The sequence below is a fragment of the Pezoporus flaviventris genome, unplaced genomic scaffold (genome assembly GCF_033815535.1).
Source record: "Pezoporus flaviventris isolate CSIRO_AGI_PZ_B2104156 unplaced genomic scaffold, CSIRO_AGI_Pfla_v1 ptg000025l, whole genome shotgun sequence".
Taxonomy (NCBI): domain Eukaryota; kingdom Metazoa; phylum Chordata; class Aves; order Psittaciformes; family Psittacidae; genus Pezoporus; species Pezoporus flaviventris.
Genome location: NW_026892573.1, coordinates 31594818 through 31613991, shown reverse-complemented (window position 1 = coordinate 31613991; position 19174 = coordinate 31594818). Strand labels below are relative to the sequence as shown.

Here is a 19174-nt window from a genome sequence, read left to right as displayed (position 1 = left end):
TCAATTGCACCAAAGCGCTTAATTGTGTTAAGTGTCTCTGTGTAGCTCTGGGGAGAGAACACAGTGTGATGGTTGTTACAGGAATGGGAGGATAAGGGGAGATGAATCCTGCTGTGCTGCTATTGCAGAATGCCTGGGTGACCTCAGGCTAGTCACTTGTGACCTCTGTAAAATGGAGATAATCACACTTATCTGATTCAAGGAGGTACCAAGAGACCTACTGTTTCCTAATTGCCTAGAGATATATACAGGAAAGGCACACTATAACTACTTCTGCTATTAAAAACAGCTCCATGGGTTAGGTTTCTGGAAATATCTCCTGGTGACACGATGGATTTTACCCATCTGTGTAAAAGTGTCAAGTACTGCTATTATTTTGACCTCATTGATAAAGAAAAGATGGGTGGTCTGGTAGACTGAAGTGCATTTTGGCTGGAAGCTATTACCCTTTGAGACGACCTCTTGTTTCAAGTTTCATTGGGGTATCAGAAAAGTTAGAGGCAGCACCAGTCAGGATTTCTGTAACTCACTCTTACAAAAACACTAAAATCTGCTTTATCTCCTCCAACTTGCTACTCCTCTGCATTAGTCGTAATGGTATTTTTCCTCATCAAACATAGGTTAATGGCAGGAAGAGATGTCAATCCCATTTGGTTTTACCTGACTTGTGTCTCTCTTTGGGTACTCATTGCATATGTGAAGCTGTACCAACTTGTCCCACGCTATTAGAGAGATGTAGAAAAAATGACTGCAATACAAAAAAGGGAAGCAAAACTGATGGTAATTTAAGAAGAAGGCTGAATTTAAAACCAAGATGCCTGAATGAGGAACTATATGGCTTGAGGTAGGATGTAGATCCTTTTGATAGCCTCATGTAGCCACTCATTTTTAGGGAGATAAGTGAAGGTGATTTGGGCAGGATTTATGTAAACTGAGTAGCAAGGAAAAGAGCTGATTTACATTAAAACATCACCCAAGCAACCATCAAGTGGTAGCAGTTTTACTATTGAAATGTGGCTCCGGAGAATTTGTTCAAAATCTCCACATCTGGCCAGGCAGGATAAGGCAAAGAAAGGCTCAGTGTGTAAGCATGAGTTTTAACCTGGAGTAATCTATGCTGATTTTCTTTTCACCAGAGCAATTTCATACCAGAAATACCTCTACAGAACCCAAGTATCTTCACCTCTGTCTAAAGTGCTTATTTACTACTGAGGATCCTTGTTTTACTCAGTGTGTTTGCCAGCATGAACCACTCTGTGATTTGTATCAGGAATGCCACCCTCACCCACATGTGCTTCAAGGCTTGACTAATACATGAATCTTTATGCCATGCTCCTTATGAAATGCTGTGTCCTATCATGTTGCCACGATACTGCCACTAGATTTATAGCTATAACTAAATCATCTGATCATACCACTTCTGTGCTGTGCTTCTTCCATTACCACCTAATGTATCAAAAGCATCGATTTTACACTCGCGAGCTTTCCTACTGAAGCACTCCAAGGTCTTGCAGCACTTTATTACATCCCAAGCCCACTCCCAGAGCTGTCATGCTAATGAGGCATGTGGCACTGCTTTAATTTCCTTGCAGCAGGTCACAAAGCTCAATTCTCCCCTCATGTGGGAGAACCTGGAGTCCAATTCCTGAGCTGTCATGGCTGGCTGATTTTGAATAGTGCCTGTGATGACAGAGACTTGCCTCTCACTGGCCTCGCCACCACAAGGCTGAAAAGATATATGGCCATTTATGGGTTCAGAATGCTTTTCCCTATTTGCAGCGTGTTGTACTTGCTGAACGCCTAATATCCTGAGGTGTCCCAAATGCTGGAATTATAACCTGCTTAACCTCAATAATTCCGAGGGGCAGATTTGTCTCTCTACAATACAGGTCTTATTTAGACAGGAAGAAAATGAAACACACTGGGATTAAGAGACTAAATTGGCAGGACATCTAGAAATACCCTGAAAACCTACAGAGATTTCAGGGAACAGAAAAGGCTCAGATTCTCCAGAAAGGAATAATATGTTTTAAGACAACAGCTAAAAATTGCCCGCAATTATGGGTCCCTTTCAACATGAGATATTCTGTGATTTCTATGAATTTACTGCCCTGCAAAGGGAAACGTTAGTTTCTTCAGTTAGGACAAGTAAGAAAGACAAGAAGTTACAACAAACTGACAGAAGGGAGACTGAGATGAGCCCTTAGGCAGAAGTTCTTCCCTGTGAGGGTGCCCAGAGGTTGGAGGTTGGACACAGGGGCTTGGAGCAACCTGCTCTAGTGGAAGGTGTCCCTGACCATGGCAGGGGACTGGAACCGGATGAGCTTTAAGGTCCCTACCAACCCAAACCAGTCTGGGATTCTGATTCTATGATTTGGGCTTCAGTAGTTTCAATAACATGGAGTCACTGGTCTGTCTTTTTGCTACACTTTCTTTGCATATGGAAAAGACTTCCCTTTATAGAAGCCAATTAATAGGCTTCCATTAATAGATCTAATTATTACATGCAAAGAGAAAAAGAGATGTATTATATCTTCCCTGCTAAAAGTTCGGGAAGACCTTGAAGCCATGTTACAAATAGGCTGCCTAAACCATCGCTTCCCTACAGAGATGTGAGCACATGTTGAACAACAGCAGTAAAGCCCTGAGGTACTGTGGATCAGCAGAATGGAATGAGAGCACAACATGATTTTTCATTTCCAGAATCTAAGTATCTCCAAAGCTTGTAAGAACCAAACAATGACCATTAACTCCCATTTTATTCATGGAAGTCAGGCACCAGCATTGGGGTCACTTGGCCAAGGTCACAAACTGTCACCAGTCACCAGTTTTCTGCCTCCTACTTCCAGGCATGACTTCCTACAAATCACTGACCTTGTGGTAGAGGAGTCTGAGCTAATGCCACTCATGCATTTAAAACACTATACTAGCTATTCCATCTCTTTTGGGGTTTTTTTTTGGTCACAATATGCATGGCAGGAATTAAACAAAACTTTAACCCTCAAAATTGCAGCCAGCAAAAATTAATTTTTATGTGGGATGTCTATACCGGGGCTTGTAGTCCTCAAAGGCTTAACCCAATTGACTCTTAAGGAACTGTGACAGTCTTTCATATAAAGCCCTCCAAGATCAAAGGCTTCTTCTGTACTATAACTGTCTATCACATCAGCTTTACTACCAAGCATGGGCACTAAGGGCTTGGTCCTGCTGTTAGACACATGGTTAAGGATTGCCCTCTCTTGAACAAAACAACCCTACTGCTTTGCACCCAGGTACACATGGGAAGTAACTTCAAAGGATGCACCGTGGTTCATAGACACACAGCAAGAAGCTGCACTATCCCCTCATGTCATGTTCCAAATATCATTTTTCAGAAGACTTGTGCTGTATCCACAGAAGGCACTTTTTCCTCTGAGTTCAAGCCTCAAACATTTTAACCCGATCCTTTCCTTTCTACTTGGAGCCTCAAAGTTTCCACCCACAACACCTAAAGCTATCACCACTTTAGTTGAAGAACTTGTTGGGGTCACAGGATGGTTTGAAAGCTGTGGTTGAGATTAATGGCGTGTTACAATAAACACAGTGAATAATGCAAAGTGCAGAAACGATAGAGGAGGAAGTGGGGGGAAACATCTTCTGAGGCTATGCAGTTATGGGATGTTTAGTTTGAAAGAACATGCAGGTCAGAGCGAGACTTCTGGCATCTTTTCCCTTACAAATTAATCACTGCTTCAGAGTGACCAGCAAATTTCAGCTTATAAATAAAGTTCAAAGCCCCCAGGTCCTCATTTTGAAATGGAGACATATGGCTTGAAAACAGCTAATGGAACAAGCCTTCCCAAAAGTTTGAGCTCATTCCCAGCTGAGAGATCCATTTCACAGGAATAACACAACACAGCCTCGAGTACACGAGCATCAGACTTCCTTCCTGTATTTTAAAATACTTTGCACTTCCACACCAGCTTTTATCTGGTGCATGGAAAAAGTTCTAATGAACTTTAGCTATGAGTACACCAAGTGTATAAGACATACAAGCGTGCAGAAACTGAGAGCACACACATGCTCAAGAGATGATCCACACCCAGAAATAACAAGTTCAGTGCTGCCCCAGAAATCTCAAGAGACTTAAAAGACAGTATTGGCTTACTCTATGATGTCTACAAGTGATGGAGCCATGGGTCCCTTTGACTACTCGTTCACTGTAGTGTAAACCATGGCTAGCTCCAGTAATATTGTACAGATGAGGGAATAGCTTGGAAAGATGCTGAAGCCATTTATGTATCTTCCATTTACAATGGAGAAAGCTGAGGTTAAGTTTTTCAGCTGAGAAGCCTGTGGCAGAAACTAGAAGGCTGGATTTCTACTACTTGCTCCCGACTCTGGACAACTCTGCCTTCAATGTTTTGCTCTTCTAAAGCTGCCCAGAAGCATTCTTTCCACACTGAATCTGCTCCTTTTGTTTTTTTTTTTCATGTTAGTCACAAATCTCTCAGTATAAGCTGAGGTAGACCAAAACACTGGCAGTCCTGTAGTGAAAAAAGCATCTAATGGGCCATAAATTAATGTTTCATTTCCTTTAATAGTGTAATGATTAATTCCTCCTTCAGAGCAGGATTTTGTTGCACTACAAAGAGAGAAAGAGGGGGTTTTAACATCGAAAAGGATCAAAGGCAGAATGGTGCTATTTTTTGTTTGTGCTCTTATACCATCACTCTTCAAAGAGATTCTTCTCCCCAGTTTTGTAAAGAAAAAGGTAAAAGAAAAAACAGCACAATCCATCTCAGATGAGACCTTGCACAGCTTGTCAAGTTGCAACCCACAGTGAATTTTTACTGCAGATATAAACCTCTGAAAGTAGGGGTTTCTAATGGAAATGCTGACATAACCTTAACTATACCAATGCTGCTGTAATGCTCAGGTTACCAGGAATATTTCTGCTGCCAATTCAGTTTAACAAGTCTGAATGCATATAATTTGTTCCAGTTGTCTTTCCTCAGAGTGGGGCTCCTTCGTGCACACTTTCCAATGTGGCTTGCATTAAAAGAAAGGGGAAAAAAAAAACCCAAACCTACTCCCATGTAAATTCATATACACACTGATAGGGTTTTATCACAGCTAAAAAGCTATAAATCTGCTTTAACTGATTCAGCGTGTTCCCTCCTGGCCTGGAAAGGTGACTTGTTTCACTGGTGCCCTTCACTGAATGTGACAATTGTTACCTTGCTTTGCTCTCTTTGGGATATTTAGTCTCTGCAAAAAGAAGCTCGACTTTCTGCATATCCACATTATCCACTCCTGACCAAACACCCTCCCTATGTGAGCCAGAAGGATTTCAGCTGGGTCAGGATTTGCCCTCTTTAGGAATCTAATCCAAATGCCTCCCACCCATATCAGCCATAAGAACCTAATTCAAATTATTTGCTTCTCACCTTGGCTCATCCTGAAGGCAAAAACCTAGCAGGTTAAACAAATACTCTCAAGGTGCAAAGTAAATTCATGGGGCAAGAGCTGAAGTGACAGCAAGGTAAGTGGGCACTTGTAGAGCTCCATGTCTTTCAAGAGGTCTGCAGCTTGCACACTAAAATCTTTCCTCCTGGTAGGAAGAACGAAATGGAAGGAAGCAAAACTCAACAGGATGGCTCCATCACTCAGTGCATAGGAGCAGGAATAACTCATGATCTGATCCTGCCTCGCATCTGCCGGTTTACTCAATCTTCAGGGTCTAAGAGGCAGTGGCTGATGCTTGGGAATTCAAAACCTGAACCTTGTTGCTGTCTTTACAGCACAGACTAATTTGGAAGAATGATTTGAGGACGCATTGTCCAATGTCAGTGAATTTTGGAATTGTTTCAGGGAGTTCAAGTAGATGGTAACTGTGAAAATGAAGCCAAAGTGACCAGACTGAGGCTCCCAAGTGGTCAGCCACAGCTCTCTGTACAATGAGTTGCAAAAGAAGGAATCTCCTCAGGATGATTCAGACCCAGATAGCCTGAAATGCCTCAAACTAAATTGAAAGCTTATGATTAATAAGTCTTTTGTTTAGTTTCCTGACTAAAATTAAAAGGGAGGAATTTAGGTCACAGTTTCTCAGGCTGAACTCTGAATGTGTTCCCAAATAAGAAGATGAATTCAGTGAAAACTTATGTAAAACTGGCTTTCAATGTACCATTTTTCCAAGCACCTCTCCTATAAAAATGTTCTTTTACTTAAAAGTGTTTTTAAAACTATTGTTAAATTAAACATTTTTTAAACCTTTCTTCTCTTTAGGATGGATTTGCCTCAACTTCTGAAATGTTGGGGCAGTTTTTATAGAGAACAGATTAATCCAAAGAATACGCTTGGAAAATGATTGGCTCTATCTTCCTATTCCTCAGTTTCCCTTCTGTAATTATGAATTACTATTATAAGTAACACTGAGTGCTAATGGACTCTGCTAATCTCTGATAATGGATGCAGAGATTAATTGTTATTCTTACTTAACACACTTACTTGAGTAGTAAAGAAAGAAGCAACAGAAAGCAGTGTGCAAGGACAAAACACAGCAAGAGAATAGACACTCCATCCACAAGCCTTTTTGGAAAGGAAAAAAAAAAAAGCCTTACATAAAAGAAAATCTAATTTAGTTGGGATTTATTATTAATTATTAGATGAACAAAATATCAATTATTAAGATTACATTATCAAAGGTTCTTTTGCTGTCCCCAGTCAGATCCCTGAAAATTCTCTACTTCTAAGAAGCCTTCTATGATACCATTCTTTCTTTGAAATGCTTTAACATTCAGTGTCTTTTGAGCTCCCTGCTGCAGCTTGATTTCTCTGGAACTGTCTCTGCCATCCCAGTGTTGTAAACACCTAACCCTCTGCTTGAGCAGGACTCCTGCAGGACAACCCACATGTCTGAAATTGTACCTGAAGATCAGAGGAGTGACTTCTGAAGCCAAGCAGTCTAAGTTCAGCCTTTCAGCTGGTCACACTAGGCTGCAGAATGAGTCTGAAAACAGCATTCCCTGTGTGGCAGCACACCGAGTACTGAGTACATACATAGACAAATTAAAAACTGAGCAGAATATGTCCTGTATTTCTGGAAGATGACTTCTTTTTAAATCCTGAAGAAACTCAGGGATAGCAGCCGTGGTGGCAGGGGAGCTGCTCAGTTACTCGCTGTAAGGTGGCAGAAATGCACAATTTGCATCAAATTAAACTATTTGATAAAAAACAGATAAGGCTATAGCAGTTTCTTCATATCTTCATAAATCTGAGCCAAATCATTCAATAAAAAGGTGGAAAGTTCTTTCTGAGGGATAGGAAAGGGAGGTGAATTGCAAATGGCGATTGTCTTTAACAGCTCAACGCTGATCATTAAAGACAAAAAATAATAGACAGAGAATAGGGCACATCCTTTAGGTCACAAATCAAGAAGTCTAAACTGGTCCTATTACTTAGAAATAAGAAGGAAGATCTTAGAGGAACATTCTGCTTTAAATTGCCCAGCACTCTAAACAAAGAAAAAGTGGCAAAGGCAGTACAGGAATCTGCATCAGCTCCTGACCATGGATTTTGCTGGCCAAGTGGCTCACTCGTGCAGATCCCACTAAGTAGAAGCAGCACATACTGTGTTTTTTCAGCTCCTGGGTTCAGATTGATCCTGATTTGGCCTATTTTCCACTGAAATCAAGGCTGTTAACGGAAGTCACACTCGTCTCCTAGGTTTTAACCCTGGAATATTGATGTACTCAACACAGTTTTCCCTCCACCCATCCACTGAGAAAGCAATCTGTTCCTGAGGTGAGGGCTGCATTGTCCACGCTTCACACAACGCTGCACACTCCTCTTGGAATTCAAAGTCTAATCACACTGTGAAGCCTGCCTACCTCTCATCTCTCCCTCACTCTTTCCAGCAGCAGTGTCACTGTGGGTGACTGGCAGCATGACCCTCCACTGCTGCTTCTATTTGTGAATAAATGCCTTCAGTGGTAGAAAAGAAACAGGACCGGTTAATCAGTGGGGAGTTGTTGGAATAGGGATGTATTTGAGGGAGAAGCCAAAGAAATTGAGATATTGAGAAGTGGGTAATAAGGCTCCAAACTGTATTCATTCCTTTCTACAGACTTTAGTAGATATTACCTCCAGTGCCACCTAAGTACTTTCTAGGTCAGTTTTAGTTTAGTTTTAGAAGTGATTCTGGATTTTGTGATTCCCATCTCAGAGGTTATTTCAAATGTCTACATCCAGCCTTCCTGTCTGCCTGATACGAGTGACTTAGAGAAACACACCAGACCCCACAAAATGACAAAAGCACACTTCACACTGAGTGCCTGCTCACTGATGAAAGAGCTGGAAGAAGTCAGGCACTTCAGCTTTTACTACAAGGCAACACAGTGAGTGTTCTCAAAGGAATTTAGATGTCAGCTTTCACCAGATTTCATATATTTTTCAAAATCTGTTCTTTGTCACTCTGCACATCAGCTCCCCATGGGGATAACAGCCGTTTCCCTGCCTCACAGCTGTGCTAAGCAGAGATGTACCTGCTGACATCCCCGGTGCCACAGCTGGGGATGCTGAGGGAAGTGGACAGTGATGGGCAGATTGACATGCTCTCCCTAAATATCATTCCCTAGAGATATGCTCAATTTCTTTTTAACTTCTTTTTCATGTTATTTACTGGTTCAACCGGAACAGAGTTGCTGCCACCAAGCCAATCTTCAACCTCTACAACACTCCTTTTGGCTGGCACTCGACCTTTCCCAACCTTCAGCATCCTCCCTACAACCCCACTGGGTCGTGCTTCTCCTCCCAGGGCACTGTCGAAGACTACATAGAACAATGTTCTTATCCAGCACAGCATCCGGTAGTTTCTTAAAACAGATTAAAGATTGGATGCCTATAGACACTTCTGGCTTCTCATCAGTAACACACATATATACCTACATACCACTATATCCATATACTGACTGATGAGAAACCTGAGTAACTAATTTGTGTTTCTGAAAGTCCACCAAGGCAGCCCACTTTTCACATAGTGCTAAATCCTCAAATCAGGAGATTAAAAGGTTTCTGAACGGAAACATCCTGAAAAGTTTGAGAGTTGGGGTTGTTTAGCCTGGAGTAAGGAAAGCTCTGTATGACCTTTGAATACTTAAAGGGGGCTTATAGGGAAGATGGAGAGAGACTTTTGACAAGGGTCTGCAAAGACAGGACAAGGGGAATGGCTTTAACCTGCCAGAGGGAAGATTGAGATGAGCTCTTAGGCAGAAGCTCTTCCCTTGTGAGAGTGCTGAGGCGCTGGCACAGGGTGCCCAGAGAAGCTGTGGCTGCCCCATCCCTGGCAGTGTTCAAGGCCAGGTTGGACACAGGGGCTTGGAGCAAGCTGCTCTAGTGGAAGGGGTCCCTGCCAGTGGCAGGGGGTTGGAACTGGATGAGCTTTAAGGTCCTTTCAACCAAAACCAATCTGGGATTCTATGAAACTGAGAGATTCACATCCTAGTTACTTTGGGTAATTTTAGGTAACATAAATACTATTCCAGAGTTGACATATATAAAACCAAAAGTGAAAAGGTCCAAGTCTAAAAATTCCTTTTTTCCTTAAAATTAAGTACCTGCTGATAGTATAGGTGCAATAAAAGTTAGGGATTCCTTAATGCTCTAAATTACTTTTACTAAGTAAACACCAAACAATAGCTTGTAATACATCCAAAACTAAAAGCCTTAAGAGACTCCTGCATATTTAAATACTTACTAGTTTATGCCAGTTTTCATTTGAAAGTTTAGTTGGACATTTTTCCTGGAAGTGTAGAAATAATATTATGAATATTATTACCTTTCTGGAATGAAGGGAACTTAGATAAAGAATAGCCTACTGTATCTTCAAAAAGTAGCATGTTTCTTAAGTTCCAAGTGCGTTATATTTGCTATTTACATGGGGATTTGCAACAGCAGCACTGCTCCCTGGGTGTTACTTACTTTGGATGGACTTCTCTAAGGCTGAGTTTACACAGCTGTGGAAGGAAAACCTAGCCACAATCAATTAAAAAGTGCAACACAAATCCTTTGGACAGCATTCTCAGGCTGTCCTGCTGTTGAGACAGCTACTATTCTCCCAGAATGAGTGCTCTAACTGTATTAAACTTAGTCCTAACCAAAATAAGCTTTTACTAATTTTCACCATTTAAGGAACATAAAGACCTGCCTTTGTCATTTAAAGTTTAAGCTGACTAAGCCCCACAGAAACAGAACCTTAAGGAACTAAAGCAATTAAATCCATTTACAGAGGTCAGAAGAGCCTCTGGGTTTTAGACATGATGGGCTTGTATGGTCTGTGCTTCTTATTCGTGTGAACTCTCAGATTATGGGTTGGTAGGTGGCATTAATAAGTCACCTTTGTTTTCCTCCTGATAGTGGAGTGAGCCTGAGCTGATCCTAACAGTCACCAGTGTGCTGGCATTACCTGCACTCCTGATTACTGAACAACTACAATAAGCACACAAATGAGACCCCAGACGCCCTGTCTTTGTGTGGAACATATTTATTACCAACCTGCTGGATCCTACACACAAAGAAGGCCTCGGGGAATGTAGTATGTCTACAAACCAATGCAAAAAGCACTGAGGAAAAAAAGAGACAAATAACCAGGCAGCTGAAAAGCCTAAAAGTCTAACAAACTCACCAGTACATCAATAATACAATAATGTCATAAGCCCACGGTGGACTCTGAACAATGTTTTTTCTGTTGTTCAGCTAATTAGTAAAAGAAGAGATTAAGGTCTTTAATGCTTTCTCTTTCTTCCCTCTTTTACCTGGAGGGTGTGCATGTATCTGGACATACATATTCCCGAAATGAGCAAAGTACATATGTTATGATGTTGAAAACGCAAGGTGGAGTGTGAGTTTGGCTTTATTTCCAGCAAGAGGGTCCTCTACATGATTTCAATGAACTGCGACTGCAAGGACTCAGATGTGCGTGTGTATATATGTGCGTGTGTGTGTGTGTGTGTGTGTGTGTGCGCTACAGGGTCGGAGGGGAAGGGGAAGGCTGCACAGAGGATATGAATTTTAAGCAGTTTCCTGAATGAATACAACACTGTATTTCTCCCTACTCTCCTTAGGATGACAATTCAGAGAGATAACCTTCTCCTTTGAAAAAACCCTGAAGGAAAAGTTTGTTTTTACCATAACAAATGCAACAGAAGAAAAGAAGAGGGAAGCTAGGAAAAGAGGGAGGGAGGGGAAGTTAGGGGAAACAAATTAAATGTCAAACTTTCTCTCCTTACTTGGAGATAACAGCATAAAAGGAAACCTTCTCAGAAGCTTAACATACATGCAGTTAAGCCATTGCCAGCTGCAGTAAACCTCTCTCTCACCTTTCTTTCTCTCTTTCAAGATATCTTTGAATGCCTTCTCCTTCATCATAAATCAGACGTGAGCAATTATCACTCCAGGCGAATGGCAGTGGCCTCAGTGGCCACTGCTATTCCACAGCTGTAGTCTGCACTTCCTCAGGTTACACTACCCTTGATGAAATTTCACATTTCTTTGCCAGCGAGTGCTAACCTCTCCATTTAGGACTCATTGTCTTTGCAGCAGAGACCTGTGAATCTCATTCCTCCTCTTGAAACTTGTTTTAGCAGCACTGTCCATCCATGGGGAGAGCTGAGCACCTTCAGCTCCCAATTAGGAGTCTTAGAGCATCCCGGAGCTCTGAGGGAGCACAACAGGGTTGTGCTGCCGCCTCAGATACTTACCCTGAAGGCATCTCTCAGAGCCTCTGAGGGAGATAGGGACGCAAACACCCTCCTGAGCACATAGTACTGATGCCACTGTCATAACTCTCAAAGAAACTGAGTTTTCACCATTCCCTTCTCCATCCACACACCCTCTGCTGACAGGTTTCTGACAGCAATAGGAGTCTCCTGGCTGCTTTCAGGTGCTCAAGGCCTGCAGTATTTTAGGCCCAACTGGCTGCCCTCCCCTCAACCACCACCACCCTCCTAGAGAAAGGGGATTTGGGGTCAGTTTTCCAGCCAGGAGTTAAAATTAAAGCTAAACAAAGCTCAAATCCCACTCCTGAAAAGGGAGAACACTCCAATCTCTGGCTCACATGAAGTTCCTGATCTCTACCCAGGTACCACAGTGGCTTATCCCTCACTAGCACCCAGCACAAACCTTTATGAGGTGAATCACCCACCACCACCTTATCCCTCTCCACACATCTTAAAACTCAAGCCCCAAACCGGACCCCAAAGGGCACATCCGCACCCCCGAAAGGCAGTCAAGACAAGCAAGAAAAGTAGATATAGAATCACTCACCATTGGCGGCGACACAGAGGTTTCCAGAGCCACTTTTAACTAGGAATGAATTAGGGACAAACTCTTCCTCAGACTCAGAGTCCGCGGCCGGCTGGGCCGCGCCGTTGCCCAGCAACCGCCCCGGGCCCTCATTGGCCGGCGGCGTCGGGGGAGGGGAAGGGGACTGCTCGGGGGGGGTGGAAGAGGCGGACGAACACCGCAGGGGAGGACCTGCGGGCCACAAGCACACACACAGACACGGGCACACAGAGAGAAGAGGGAGGGGGACAAAACAACAATAAAACAACAGAATGAATAAAAATAAACGAAAAAGAACGACAAAACACAGAGAGACAAAGTTGAGCCGGGGCACGGGGGGAAGGCTGCACCACATCACCACCCGCACCACCACCACCACCCCCCCCCGGCACCTGCCCCAATGGGGCAGCCCTGCCTGAGGGGCGGCAGACTGCACATAGCTGCTCGCGGGCGCTGAGGGGCTGGTGGTGTGAGCGTCCCTTAAAACTCATATCCAGCGGGGTTTGTTACGTGATTTTAGCGTTTTAGGGAGCCCCTGGTGCGAGATAAGCTTCTTGTCAGAGGGTGGGCACGCAAAAGGGGCGCACAAAGTGGGCATTTAATCAACGAGGCAATGCGTCGATGCCGGGCTGCGTTTTACCTGAGTAAAAGTTCTGCCCGACGTATTGTGAGGTAAATTATTTCAGATTTCGTGTTAAAAGGGTAAAGCCCTTTTGGGGATTGGATTTAACCATCCCCTTATCGAGTTGACTTGATGCTTCCCTCACACAGGAGGGAGCCAGGCATCGCTATGTGGTGGTGAAGCGTGTCAGCGCGCCGACACACTGATACAGGGCAGCAGCAAAGCTCGGTGCGGAGTCACTTCGTCGATTAAATAGTGAGAAATGCAGCAAACTGGGCTCTTTCGTGGGTGATATTTTACATAAAGCTGCGCCTGATCGAGGAAAAGCTTCTACTGACTGCGAGTTGGATCAGGTACGTGGAAGTTAAGTAGATCCAGTTGAAAAACCAGAATGTAAATAATTAATACTTATCAGGGTCTTATTCCCCTCAGGTTTTTGCACAAAACTGGGAAATTGAAACCCCAAAACTGGTGAAAACAGACGTGGAGGTCAGGTATGTGCAGTGCCTCAATAAAAACAGGGGGAATGTGAACGCAGACATAGTAGGTTAAATACAGGACAATGCATTTAAACATAAGCTTTTCCCCTTGTTACATTTGATCTGGAAGTCAGAATGATTAATCTCCCATATTTTCCCAAATGCTGAAATGTTATCATGCAAAACCGATCAAAATAAAAGACTTAAACAGCACAAGAAAACCAGCAAACTTAAAAAAAAAAAAAGATTTGTTTCTGAAAAAAAAAACAACAACACGTTTTGAACATAGCACACAACATAGCTGTACAGTATTTCTTACCAAACATAACATAAACACTTTAGAGAAGGACACAAACCCAAAACGATACAGTGGGTTTAACATTTAAATCCCCCGGAGCTGGTTCTGCTGAGTTTCTTTTCACCTTGGTCATTGTTTTTTTCTCATGGTAAGCACTTGGATGTCATTCCCTGCATGTGCAGGTTTTATAAATTGCCGATTATAATCAGAGCAGGAATTGTGGCATTGGAGATAGAGATAATAAAGGGTTGTACCTGTGCTCAGAGACACAGTGACTGTGGTCACCCAAAGGAGGACACAGCCTCGGTAGAGAGCCTTGGCTTTCCTGCATGAACTGCTGTGTGTTTTGTTACCATTAGCAGTGGAGTTGTCTGGGTCTATTCTTTCTGACAACCCTCCAAACAAGAGAAGTTTCTCCTTCAGGAATGTGGCTTTTAAGGCATCTGCAGCCCCCTTCACACTCTCTGACCCTTTTTACGGTGCCAAGGTTATAACCTTCCCATTGTATTTAACTACCGGTAGGAGCTGGAGAGAAGACAGCAAAAAAAGAGCACGTGCAAGGGGATGAGCACTGCTTTCCCTGTAACAGACCCTGACATGAAAATGGAGATTCAGCCCTAACCCCAGTGTGCTCTTGAAGGAGCAAAGTCTCTGCATCTTGCTCTTTGTTGCAATGGAGATTTGATCAGCACTGATGTAATGAAGTTTAAATCATGACTTCGATTTGCTATGCTTTTGTCACAAAACAAGATAGGATGCATTTCTAATACTGTGTAGTCAGAGCTTGAATTCTAGCATAATGATGAATGAAATGGAAAGGAAGTGTTAAACTTGTATCTTCCTATAGATACATAGAGTTTCCAATCGTAACCCAAGAATCTATGATTCTATGCTCAGGTGTACTTTGGAAGTGGAGGACACAGTTTTACAGCCATTGAGAGAGACAAACTTGATTTTAAAGTATCATTTCAAGCCTTTGACTCATTTACCCAAAGACCAGTAAAAATGCATGAAAAGGAGGTTAATGATGTGACTACTCCTGACAAAAAAAGGTGTCTGGTGGATTACAGTGGACCCCCAATGCTCTCCCTGTGTTTTGGTCAGGCAGCATGCTTGGCATATCTATACATAAAGCCTGAACATAAAGATCAGAAGCAGAATGAGCTGAATTTGGAATAATAATAATAAAAAAAGAAGTGAAATGTCAGTGCTTTTCTCAGCCATTTCCACATGGGTGCAGGTTGAGTTTTTTTTATGCGAGCTTCCTCATCAGAAGTATTGCAGTTTTGGAAAGGATAAAAGAAACCTCTTAAATGAAAACTTTGGATTTTAATCAGCTGCACCATTGCAGAGTGCACATGAGAGCTTCCCCTGGGACTTTATGGTTGTTACATGTACTTGCAGCAGCATGTGAGCTGACCTTTACAAGGGAAGGGTCCCTAGGAATTGTGTGTACTAACCACGTTCCCAGGGGCTGTGCTGCTGTGAAAAGCACTGGCATGTACCACTGTGCTCCCTGGAAAATTCCCTTTTGGGCATACAATTGGGGTGGATGCAACAGGAAATTTTGCAGAGGCAGCATATGGTTAAAATGCATGGGGAGAAAAGTGAGTCCAGAGGAGGCCACACAGATGCTGCGAGGGCTGGAGCAGCTCTACTCTGGAGCCAGGCTGAGAGAGCTGGGCTGCTTCAGCCTGGAGAAGAGAAAGCTCCTTAAGGGGAGACCTTAGAGCAGCTCCAGTGCCTAAAGGGGCTACAAGGAACCTGGAGAGGGGCTTTGGACAAGGGCCTGTAGGGACAGGCCAAGGGGAATGGCTTTAACCTGCCCGAGGGGAGACTGAGCTGAGCTCTTAGGCAGAAGCTCTTCCCTGTGAGGGTGCTGAGGCGCTGGCACAGGGTGCCCAGAGAAGCTGTGGCTGCCCCATCCCTGGCAGTGTTCAAGGGCAGGTTGGACACAGGGGCTTGGAGCAAGCTGCTCTAGTGGAAGAGGTCCCTGCCTGTGGCAGGAATGGTCTTTAAGGTCCCCTCCAATCCAAAGTGTTCTAGGATTCCTTTCTAACATGCAAGCAACTCTGTAAGATGGAGGTGTCTTATGTTGTGGATCCTTTCAGACACTTGCCTCTTTTTCTCTGCTTGGACAGAAACCCAGGAGTTAAATCTGACCTTTTCACAAAAAAATAAACTGAGAGACTGAAGATACAAGTTTGTATCCTTCTCAGACCAGTATCTCATTGTATTTGCTGCAGCAATAAATTCACTTGGAGTAATATCTCCAAGTGAAACGAGCACGATTCAGCCCGTAAACTTTCATTCCAGCTGCCAGAGCAAAATCTCTAATTGATTAGTACAAACTGAATTCACAGCACTAGTGGGTTGCTATGGAACCTGAGCAAGTAGGCCAAGTCACTTTGTGGTATGTGCTATTTCTCCTTCAAAAATACAAACCAGAAGGACCAGATAACGCATTCATTATGCACACTCTTGCAATTTGGAAGCTAACTCAAAGAAAAACAAAAAGGATTCCAAGCATGGGCCCCTTGGCATCAATTTGTAACAATCTTATATATCCGCTTGCAGTGAGCAGTCAAAATTGCGTTCTTTGGACTTGAGGCAGGAATAATATAAGTTGAATGTCTCTGTATGAGTGATACGTTACTTGCACATATTCAGAAGGAAAGAGAACATAAACTTGTATTTTATCTCTGCATCAGTATTTCAGATGAAGATCTAAAAAAATCAGGGGGAGATAAGTTAGAGTTTTTGTTAGATTTATGAAAATACTTGGGAAACACAAACTTGGGAAATAGCTTAACACAAAGAATCTGTTTCCCAGCTTAACAGAGGATCTCTGCAGAATGCAGGGAATGGCTTTAAATTTACAGAAGAGACAACCAGTGCAGACTCTAAATAGTTAGGGGAAAGTAAGACAAACAATAAACATGCCTTCACTTTCTGCTGCACATTTGGCTGTCATATTTCAGAACACTGTGTGTTTCTAGAATTACTCTGTCTCTTGCAGGATTTGGCCTTCAGAGATCAAGAGCTGATTTAAACCGGGTGTATTCATCTTGGTGTGAATAGAAGGGCTGCCAGGAATTCTGAACACTCGAGGATATACTTTTAAATGAAGGACAGTAAATTGTTTCATACATGATATTCAGTGGATTGCACTCATATGTTTACAATTTGTCCCAGAAGGGGTGAAAAAGAGCAGATACACAAATGCAGATTTTTCACAGGACTCGTAGCACAAGACAACAGGATTTAATAGTGTTCAATACAGAATCATCATAAAAGCACAGAATGGTTTGGGTTGGAGGAGACCTTAAAGCTAACCAGTTCCAACCCCCTGCTGTGGGCAGGGACGCCTTCCACTAGAGCAGCTTGCTCCAAGCCCCTGTGTCCAGCCTGGCCTTGAACACTGCCAGGAATGGGGCAACCACAGCTGGCACCCTCTGCCAGTGCCTCAGCACCCTCACAGGGAAGAACTTCCTAAAATCTAATACAAATCTCCCCTCAGTTTAAAGCCATTCCTCCTCGGCCTGTCCCTACAGGCCTTTGTCCAAAGCCCCTGTCAGCATTATACCCAGAATGGTATTATCTGCAATCAATAAATCATTAATATCAGCATTTCCCATAGTACCTCCTTTTGTTGAGCTTCAACCAAGAATCTTTAAGAGCTTGACAAGCATTGAATAGGTAAGATTTGAAATCCTGTTATCAGATCTATTGGGATCTGCTATCAGATAGGGCTGATCAAATTCAGTTGTCTGGGGTGCAGACTTACACTTCTGACAGATAAGGAAACTGAGTCACAGAGAAATAAGTCGAACGCCAATTCTCTTGTTTCCTGCACACTCTATCTCTGGCCACTGAAATAAGGCTGTTTGTCACACTCAGCTTTATTTTAAAATAGCAGAATTCTCAGCATGAAGGAAGGACAGGGGGAGGCAGAAGTGCTGCGATCGTGACTACCTCAGTGCAGCAACTGCAGCAGCTCTCATGTAAGACCATTAAGTCATACAACAGAAAATGCTTGGCCTTTGTACAACCTTAAAATCCAACAGCTGCTGGCACTGGTACTGGTGCACCAGTAATGGTAGGCACCAGCTCAAACCAAACACATTCCATACAGCTCTGGCCTTTAAAATGTTAGGCTCTGGAGTGCACTGTGGTTCAGAGGAAGGCTGTGGAAGTGATAGCAGCATGTGTTCTACAGTGTGTTGGCTGGGTGTATTATCCTGCCGAAGGAAAGTGAGTGTAAACAGATGCACTTCTCTTTCTGTGTTTTCCCCTCACTTTGCACAGTGGTTTTGAGTGATTTTTGACATCAAAAGTAATTTTATCGGTCTGTATTAAAACTGGAGCTAGTTTTGTGCTGGAGAAAGCCCCTGCTTACACAACAGGAACACTTACTTACCTCTGTCTGATCACAGAAATTAATAAATACATCTAAAGCTGAGGCAATTTTATCCTACAGTATGTCTGATGGATTAAACCCCAAAAGCATGAAGCAGTACTGAAGAGCTGAGATATTCCTGAGTCAAAGAGCTATATTTGAGAAGTGACAAGCAGGGAGGGCACCGAGACACTCCGGGCAGTGCCTCTGTGATGGACTATTGATGCATATGACCAGGTGGGAAGGGCAGTGCCCTGCCTGCATGGCGGTGTGCAGTTCCCCATGGCATATAAAAGGCAGTGATTTGCTCCACTATTATTTCAGGGCATCTGAGATCCTCCTGGGTTGAGGAGGGGAGTGAGAATGTCTGGTATTGTGCTTTGCAAGGTGAAGGAGAACATATTATTTGGACAAATCCAGACTATTGCAGAATCAGTTGGGATGGAAGGGGTCTTAAAGCTCATCCAGTTGCAACTCCCTGCCATGGGCAGGGACACCTTCTACTAGAGCACCTTGCTCCAAGCCCCTGTGTCCAAACTGGCCTTGAACACTGCCAGGGATGGGGCAGCCACAGCTTCTCTGGGCACCCTGTACCACTGCCTCAGCACCCTCGCAGGGAAGAGCTTCTGCCTAAGAGCTCATCTCAATCTCCCCTCTGGCAGGTTCAAGCCATTCCCCTTGGCCTGTCCCTACAGGCCCCTGTCCAAAGCCCCTCTCCAGGTTCCTTGTAGCCCCTTTAGGCACTGGAGCTGCTCTAAGGTCTCCCCTTCAGGAGCCTTCTCTTCTCCAGGCTGAAGCAGCCCAACTCTCTCAGCCTGGCTCCAGAGTAGAGCTGCTTCAGCCCTCGCAGCATCTCTGTGGCCTCTTCTGGACTTGCTCCAACAGCTCCGCGTCCCTCTTGTGCTGTTGCCCCAGAGCTGGATCAGGACTGCAGGAAGGGTGTCCCCAGAGCACAGCAGAGGGGGAGAATCCCCTTCCTCTACCCTGCTGCTCACGCTCTGGGGATGCAGCACAGCACACAGGGGGATTCTGGGCTCAAGTGCACACTGAAGCCA

The 19174-nt window shown here is 43.6% G+C and overlaps 1 protein-coding gene and 1 long non-coding RNA gene across 12 annotated transcripts in view; one reads left to right on the top strand and one right to left on the bottom strand.

The window, feature by feature from the left end:
* The window catches only part of TENM4 (teneurin transmembrane protein 4), a 759599-nt gene that overhangs the window by 260356 nt on the left and 480069 nt on the right, over positions 1–19174 (bottom strand). For 10 of the 11 annotated variants that reach the window (XM_061458042.1, XM_061458041.1, XM_061458044.1 and 7 more), the window contains one exon: positions 12304–12513. The exons of the other annotated variant lie outside the window; for it this stretch is intronic. In XM_061458042.1, the coding sequence (XP_061314026.1) occupies positions 12304–12513 (210 nt within the window). The remainder of the gene's footprint in view (positions 1–12303; positions 12514–19174) is intronic. 11 annotated transcript variants of the gene reach the window in all.
* Positions 12745–19174, top strand: part of LOC133271675 (uncharacterized) — a 36924-nt gene continuing 30494 nt past the window's right edge. Inside the window, exons 1-2 of the long non-coding RNA XR_009744217.1 lie at positions 12745–12796; positions 13093–13296. This is a non-coding gene — a long non-coding RNA (uncharacterized LOC133271675). The remainder of the gene's footprint in view (positions 12797–13092; positions 13297–19174) is intronic.